Genomic DNA, 8,917 nt, shown 5'->3' with positions numbered 1-8,917 from the left:
GGGAATCAACGGGTGTGGTTCTGGAAGCAACGGGTGTGGTTCTGGAACCTGTGGAGGGAATCAACGGGCGTGGTTCTGGAACCAGTGGAGGGAATCAACGGGCGTGGTTCTGGAACCAGTGGAGGGAATCAACGGGTGTGGTTCTGGGCATACAGCTGTAGTTCATTGACAGGCCACTTGGGGGCGCTAGTTAGAGGTATAATGACAGTAAAAGATCCCAGTCAAAAAGGTTATTCTGTGTGTGTGTGTGTGTGTGTGTGTGTGTATATATATCTCATGATGCTAATGACCACAATGATTTATTTCTACTGCAGCCTGACATGCGATGACATCATTTCTAAAACGGGAAGCCGTTTCCCTCAAAATAATCCTCATTCAAGATATTCTTAGCCTGAAAATAGGCTCAGACAAACCTATGCCATAGATCAGAATAATGGTAATGTTTGTAATAACTGAATGAAGAACAAATGCAAGCAGGGCTATTTACTTTGGCCGATGTTACATGACAATATAATTACAAATGTGATAATTGCGTCACACTCACAGGAATAGAGCCCAAAATAGATGAGAGAATGAGAATTTGTGTGTCTGTTGTGTTGGTTACAGTATTGTGTGTTGTGTTGGTTACAGTATTGTGTCTGTTGTCTTGGTTACAGTATTGTGTGTCTGTTGTATTGGTTACAGTATTGTGTGTTGTGTTGGTTACAGTATTGTGTCTGTTGTCTTGGTTACAGTATTGTGTGTCGGTTGTATTGGTTACAGTATTGTGTGTTGTGTTGGTTACAGTATTGTGTCTGTTGTCTTGGTTACAGTATTGTGTGTCGTCTGTTGTGTTGGTTACAGGAGTGCGTGTGTCGTGTTGGTTACAGTATTGTGTGTGTTGGTTACAGTATTGTGTGTGTGTGTGTTACAGTATTGTGTGTGTGTGTTACAGTATTGTGTGTGTGTGTGTGTGTGTGTGTGTGTTACAGTATTGTGTGTGTTGGTTACAGTATTGTGTGTGTGTGTGTTACAGTATTGTGTGTGTGTGTGTGTTACAGTATTGTGTGTGTGTGTGTTACAGTATTGTGTGTGTGTGTGTGTGTGTGTTACAGTATTGTGTGTGTGTGTTACAGTATTGTGTGTGTCTGTTGTGTTGTTTACAGTATTGTGTGTGTGTGTTTACAGTATTGTGTGTGTCTGTTGTGTTGTTTACAGTATTGTGTGTTTGCGTGTGTCTCTTCCTATCTGTGTTGGTATTCTGTGTGAGTCAATCTGTCTTTTGAAACCCCCATGGCTCTTTCATGTTAAATACAAAAGACTACAGCTAAAATTCTGCTTAGCTTCACACCTTCAATTCCCCTCAATCCTCCAGTCCTCTTCTCACACACAGAGGGACGAGGGGAGCTATTAATATCTGCCTGTCAAAGTGCCGGAGCTGCGTTCGGGAAGCGGGAGATCCAGTATGTGAAGTGATTTTAAGCCCATTGATAAAGAGTGGTGAAGGGGGCTGGTCCCGGCTCCGCTGACGTCATTCTGAGGGGCTCTGTAGATGGCTCCTCAATGCTCCGCGGCAGCACGGGCCCACACATGCGTCAACGGCCAGCTGTCAGGAGGCACCAGCACACTGCTGTGAGAGGGAGGGAAGGAAGGAAGGAAGGAAGGTAGGAAGGAAGGAAGGAAGGAGGAAAAAGTAAATACAAAGCTTAGAAAGGACGGAAGGCACTAGATATCCTTGATTGAGGACAATCAGGTTGACCCTTGCTGCTGTCACTTCGTCTGTCACAGAGACCGACATAAGAACACGGGAGAGCCATGGGTTCGTCCACAGATGAAGAATTCAAAGAGAAATTACTGTGGAATGTGAAACGAGAGGTAAGCGCATTTGTTTCACGCCCCTGTTGAACTGTTCGGGAAATTTCTGTAAATCAGTCCCATAATGTATTTGTCTGTTAATTTCCGTGTTAAGTTATGAAGAATGCGTAAATGTTGTGGATACATTTGAATCCATTTGCTGCGTGCACGGCGCTGGAGAGCAATTGATACACTATGGGTTTGTTATGATTGTGTAGCCTACTGTAGCCACCGCTGGCAATAATGTAGCGCATATCATTATCCCTTACATTTCTAACATTTATCACACTACATTCTGACATTTATTTTCCGACAAAACGCCAGGGATTTTTTGTATTTTTATGTTTGTCGCCGCTTCCCTCGGTTTCCCTTGAATGTTTACTCTTCAGCAGTTTAGTTTGCCAAGGGAGCATGATGAGGAAGAGCCATTGAAATGAAAACCTTCCTATGGAAGTATTTTGTTATAAACAAGAACGATTGCTACAGGTGGAACACACAGTGAATGATAGCCTAGGCTATTGCAGTGCCATATAGGATATATATCTATCTACTGCAGCGGCTAATTGTGGCACAGTGCAGTGAAACCTTCTATCCATATCGATAGTATGACAGTAATTAGGATACTGAAGATGCTCCGGCAATTCTAAATGAATAGGAGGCAGACCGTTATACAACTGTTGTTACAATCAAATCCATCTTTATTTATTTTTTAATAATTTTTTTTACAACTGTTTGAATGTTACGCGTTTTTTTTTTTCTTCTGATTTGTTCATAATTATACTGTAAAAGACAATCAGAAAATGGGAACTCCACGATCAGAAAATGATAACACTTCACATTAAGTTGCACCTGTGTAGTGACTGTCGTTTCGCTATAACAACAGGTGTTGAGAGAACATGCCTGAGGCCCCACAGTCACTGACCAAAAACAATCATAGGTCTACGTTGCATCATTTGCCCTCAGTTTAAAAAACTGGATGGCCAGTTGGAACTATTCATATGAATGTCAGAGGTTGTTGGTTGGAAATAAATGCTTTAAAATACAGACGTGTCCACCAAACTGCTCGCAGTGTGTCACTGGGGGTGTCCACCAAACTGCTCGCAGTGTGTCACTGGGGGTGTCCACCAAACTGCTCGCAGTGTGTCACTGGGGGTGTCCACCAAACTGCTCGCAGTGTGTCACTGGGGGTGTCCACCAAACTGCTCGCAGTGTGTCACTGGGGGTGTCCACCAAACTGCTCGCAGTGTGTCACTGGGGGTGTCCACCAAACTGCTCGCACTGTGTCACTGGGGGTGTCCACCAAACTGCTCGCAGTGTGTCACTGGGGGTGTCCACCAAACTGCTCGCAGTGTGTCACTGGGGGTGTCCACCAAACTGCTCGCACTGTGTCACTGGGGGTGTCCACCAAACTGCTCGCAGTGTGTCACTGGGGGTGTCCACCAAACTGCTCGCAGTGTGTCACTGGGGGTGGCCACCAAACTGCTCGCACTGTGTCACTGGGGGTGGCCACCAAACTGCTCGCACTGTCACTGGTTTCAAAGTGTTCTTTGTTATTCTGATAGGGATATCATGAAAAGTAGCTTATTGCCTGCTATTAACCAATCAGAATTGACATAAAATGACCTGAAAGCGTTTTTGATGTGTTTTATATGCTAATGATACCCTCTTCATGTTGTACATTAAAGTACTCAAGCTGAAATGCATGTAATAGTTGGAGTTAACCACCAAGTATTTGATTGCAATTAGTCATTTAATTTAGTGAATACATAGTAATTTTACACAAAGTAAATGACAGTGAAACATTATTGTATTTATTTTGATCGCCTTGTAATAAACGCATCAGATTGTCCAACTTTTAGGACATAATTTTTTGTGGGGGGATATGACAATTAGTAGGCTGACTCATCTCATATGGTTACTATTCATGCATCAGTTCCATTTTTTTTTTTGGGGGGGGGGGGGGTCCGCTGCCATATAAAATTTGACCTGACATAATGACCTGTGATGCTGAGAATAAAATAGGGACACAAGATTGTCTGGCTGTAGCAGAGATGTGTGTCATAACAGCTTCCCAACACAGACCAGGCAGTCAGAGGAAGGACTGTGTGATGTACCTGTGGGGTACTGGGACACAGACAGACACATGGACGTGGTGACAGCAGCATGGTGCTCTGGGCTCTAGTCTTTGAACGTTGCCTCCGGTTATATTCACTGGTGTTTTTAAAAATGGCATAGATGAATAGTTAATGTTTCCTGTTTAATGATAAAGCTTTCATAAAACAAACTGCCTGCTGTGCGTCAAAGACAAGCTTGTTTTGAGGAGTGTGTGCCGATGTCTGTAGTGATGCAGTGATGCATGTCATATGACTGCCTTAGGCTTTGTATAGGATTACATGCACCGTTGTGGAGAGTTTTCCTGGGCACTTTCAAAAGGAGAGACTCCATTGAGCTTGCTTTTTACTCCAGAACTAGGCTTGATCTGTGTTCGGGAAAACGCTACGTGGAGTTTTTTGTTGAGTTCATTTATTGACACTGATGAAGACAATCTTGTGGAAGTCTCTCCTTCTGTGTAGCCTAACAATTGTATTGGCCAAACAGAGTAGTCAAGATCAATTTGCCAACATGGGAGACACTGAAATGTCACTTTGTTTAGCCTAACGATTGTATTGGCCAGTCAGACTGGTCTGAAATGTCACTGTGTAGCCTAACGATTGTATTGGCCAGACAGACTGGTCACTTTGTAGATTATTCTAAAATTGATTAAATCTTTTTTTCCCTCATCAATCTACAGACAAATGACAAAGCGAAAACAGGTTTTTAGAAATTTTTGCAAATGTATTAAAAATATAAAACAGAAATTCCTTATTTACATTAGTATTCAGACCCTTTACTATGACACTCCAAATTGAGCTGAGGTGCATCCTGTTTCCATTTATCATCATTGAGACGTTTCTACAACTTGATTGGAATCCACCTGTGCTAAATTAAATTGATGGGACATGATTTGGAAAGGTACACACTAGGGATGCACGATATATCTGTGAACATATCGGAATCGGACGATATTAGCTAAAAATGCCAACATCGTTATTGGCCCGATGTCTAGTTTAACGCCGATCTGCAAAACCGATGTCAAAGCTGGCGTGAATACATACCTATAGGACGTAGGTACATGACGTAATGACGCCACGTCAAATTTAACGCTACACAGCATTCACAGTGATGCCAACTTAGCAATTTTGTTGCTAGATTTAGCAACTTTTCAGACTACCCTGGCAACTGCTTTTTCAAACAGCACCTAGCAACAAATTTAGCTAATAAAAAAAAAAAAATGGAACTTTTAGCAACTTTTGAAAAGTGACTCAAGCGCTAAAATGCATTTTCCCTCTAAATGACACAAAAACGATTTTCTCTGTCACACACTCAGTCACAACATATGTGCCTGGCTGCGAAAGTGCATTGTGAGTGACATCAGCAGCAGGCGCTCAGCTCGTGCACAGGCAGCAGAAGGCCAGCAGCAATTTCAGCAAATTGCAAATCATTGTTGGCTGACTGCAGCAGTAGTACGGGTTCGACGAGCCAAACCCAATGAATTTTTATTTTATTTTTATTTCACCTTTATTTAACCAGGTAGGCAAGTTGAGAACAAGTTCTCATTTACAATTGCGACCTGGCCAAGATAAAGCAAAGCAGTTCGACACATATAACAACACAGAGTTACACATGGAGTAAAACAAACATACAGTCAGTAATACAGTAGAAAAATAAGTCTATATACAATGTGAGCAAATGAGGTGAGATAAGGGAGGTAAAGGCAAAAAAAGGGCCATGGTGGCAAAGTAAATACAATATAGCAAGTAAAACACTGGAATGGTAGATTTGCAGTGGAAGAAAGTGCAAAGTAGAAATAGAAATAATGGGGTGCAAAGGAGCAAAATAAGTAAATAAATACAGTAGGGGAAGAGGTAGTTGTTTGGGCTAAATTATAGATGGGCTATGTACAGGTGCAGTGCTCTGTGAGCTGCTCTAACAGCTGGTGCTTAAAGCTAGTGAGGGAGATAAGTGTTTCCAGTTTCAGAGATTTTTGTAGTTTGTTCCAGTCATTGGCAGCAGAGAACTGGAAGGAGAGGTCGGCCGAAGGAGGAATTGGCTTTGGGGGTGATCAGAGAGATATACCTGCTGGAGCGTGTGCTATGGGTGGGTGCTACTATGGTGACCAGTGAGCTGAGATAAGGGGGGACTTTACCTAGCAGGGTCTTGTAGATGACCTGGAGCCAGTGGGTTTGGTGACGAGTATGAAGCGAGGGCCAGCCAACGAGAGCATATAGGTCGCAGTGGTGGGTAGTGTATGGGGCTTTGGTGACAAAACGGATGGCACTGTGATAGACTGCATCTAATTTATTGAGTAGGGTATTGGAGGCTATTTTGTAAATGACATCGCCGAAGTCGAGGATCGGTAGGATGGTCAGTTTTACGAGGGTATGTTTGGCAGCATGAGTGAAGGATGCTTTGTTGCGAAATAGGAAGCCAATTCTAGATTTAACTTTGGATTGGAGATGTTTGATGTGAGTCTGGAAGGAGAGTTTACAGTCTAACCAGACACCTAGGTATTTGTAGTTGTCCACATATTCTAAGTCAGAACCGTCCAGAGTGGATTTCGCCTTTGAGTAGTGATGCTGGACGGGCGGGCAGGTGCAGGCAGCGATCGGTTGAAGAGCATGCATTTAGTTTTACTTGTATTTAAGAGCAGTTGGAGGCCACGGAAGGAGAGTTGTATGGCATATAGTTGGTCACGAATGTTTGATCTTGAACAGAACTTACAACATCAATCAACCTGTCTCAATCAAAATTGTACAGCCAGAAGTACAGGAAAGAGTGGGAGTCTGTACCTGAACAAATGTGAAATCATATTTTCAAATCATATTTTTTGACCAGTCAATTTGAGGAACGTTATTGTGGATTCTACGTAATGACGCAGTTTTACCTTATCACGCAATGACATCACAACGTCATTTAGCAACTTTTAGCAACAAATCAACCTGCCTCTAGCAACTTACCCTGAAAATTTGTTGGCAACACTGAGCATTCATAACTTAGCCCACAATGTCTGCTGTGTGGATCGAGCAGTCATTTGAAAGAGTAAGAACATTTCAGCGAGACAACTCAAAGGCGAAATCCATTAAAGCCAAGATAATGAAATTCATTGCCCTTGACAATCAACTGTAATCTGTCGTGGGTGATGTTGGCTTTCGCCGACTGGTTGAGCACCAGTACACACTACCGAGTGCGCTATTTTTCAGATGTTGCCCTACCGGAGTTACACAGTAATAGCGTCACTGCTATTATCTTCATGACATACATTCTATGGAACGCCGTTTGGGTCTTTGCGTGTCAAAAACGATACAGTAGCACTGTCAAAGCTGTACAAAAAAGTCTGCAAACAAGCACACACCGGCCACGAACGATGTGTTTGCAATACTGCGTTGGTAATAAAGCATAATTTGTTCGACCGCAACTTCTGGGGTAGTTAGCTTTAGCTTGGTACCTAGCTAGCACCAGTACAACCAGCCTGAAAACAATGACCAGTAGAAACTGCAGTCATTTTCATTATTCTTAGCAATGGTTTAGGAATCCTTGTGAGTATGCATTAGCTAGGTTGCCACTTGCTTTTCGCTATTTAAATTGAACTTCAGTTCATGAAAATAAATAGCTTGCCAGCTACTTAACCCTGTTGCCCAAAGCTAACGTTATAAGCAGCCAGCTAGCTTCATCTGGCTAGTGAGGTAATTGTCCATAGAGCTCCGAGACAGGATTGTGTTAAGGCACAGATCTGGGGAACGGTACTAAAACATTTCTGCAGCGTTGAAGGTCCCAAAGAACACAGCGGCCCTCGTCATTCTTAAATGGAATAAGTTGGAACCACCAAAACTCTTCCTAGAGATGGCTGGCTGGCCAAACTGAGCAGTTGGGGGAGAAGGGCCTTGGTCAGGGGGGTGAACAAGAACCCGATGGTCACTGACAGCGCTCCAGAGTTCCTCTGTGGGACAACCATCTCTGCAGCACTCCACCAATCAGGCCTTTGTGGTGGAGTGGCCAGACGGAAGCCACTCCTCAGTAAAAGGCACATGACAGCCCGCTTGGAGTTTGCCAAAAGGCAACTAAAGGACTCTCAGACCAGGAGAAACAAGATTCTCTGGTCTGATGAAACCAAGATTGAACTCTTTGGCCTGAATGCCAAGCGTCATGTCTGGAGGAAAACTGTCACACTCCCTACGGTGAAGCATGGTGATGGCAGAATTATGCTGTGGGGATGTTTTTCAGCAGCGGTGACTGGGAGATTAGTCAGGGTTGAGGGAAAGATGAACGGAGCAAAGTACAGTGAGATTCTTAATGAAAACCTGCTCCAGAGCGCTCAGGGCCTCAGACTGGGGTGAAGGTTCACCTTCCAACAGGACACTGACCCTAAGCACACAGTAGGAGTGTTTTCGGGACAAGTCTCTTAATGTCCTTGAGTGGCCCAGCCAGAGCCCGGACTTGAACCCGATCGAACATTTCTGGAGAGACCTAAAAATAGCTGTGCAGCGACGCTCCCCATCCAACCTGACAGAGCTTGAGAGGATCTGCAAAGAAGAATGGAAGAAACTCTCCAAATACAGGTGTGCCAAGCTTGTAGCTTCATCATATCAAATTATACCCAAGAAGACTTGAGGCTGTGATCGCTGCCAAAGGTGCTTCAACAAAGTCCTGAGTAAAGGTTCTGAATGTAAATGTGATATTTCAGTTTTTATTTTTAATAAACGTGCTAAAATGTAAAAAAAAACTTTTTGCGTTGTCATTATGCAATGTTGTGTGTAGATTGAGGGACATTTTTTTCATTTAATCTATTTTAGAATAAGGCTGTAACGTAAGAAAATGTGGAAATATGAATACTTTCCACTGTATAGTGCATTACTTTTCACCAGGGCCCATAGGCAGAGTGTCATAGGGAGTGACATGCCATTTTGGATGCAGACAGGGTATGAGGAGAGGCAGCGCTTTGATTATTTTGGTGAGATATGTTCCTGACCTACAGTATTGGGAGTTC

The 8,917-nt window shown here is 43.2% G+C and overlaps 1 protein-coding gene across 2 annotated transcripts in view; it reads left to right on the top strand.

Moving 5' to 3' along the window:
* Positions 1 to 1,426: 1,426 nt before the first annotated feature.
* Positions 1,427 to 8,917, top strand: part of sgsm2 (small G protein signaling modulator 2) — a 167,484-nt gene continuing 159,993 nt past the window's right edge. The window contains exon 1 of one of the 2 annotated variants that reach the window (XM_082966795.1): positions 1,427 to 1,854. In XM_082966795.1, coding sequence (XP_082822921.1) covers positions 1,795 to 1,854 — 60 coding nt within the window. In that variant the 5' untranslated portion in view covers positions 1,427 to 1,794. The remainder of the gene's footprint in view (positions 1,855 to 8,917) is intronic. The other variant, XM_082966796.1, reaches the window with a different exon arrangement.

The sequence above is a fragment of the Salmo salar genome, chromosome 20, assembly GCF_965601325.2.
Source record: "Salmo salar chromosome 20, fSalSal1, whole genome shotgun sequence".
Taxonomy (NCBI): Eukaryota; Metazoa; Chordata; class Actinopteri; order Salmoniformes; family Salmonidae; genus Salmo; species Salmo salar.
The sequence above is the reverse complement of the archived record's forward strand: the minus strand, read 5'-3'. Positions and strand labels throughout refer to the sequence as shown.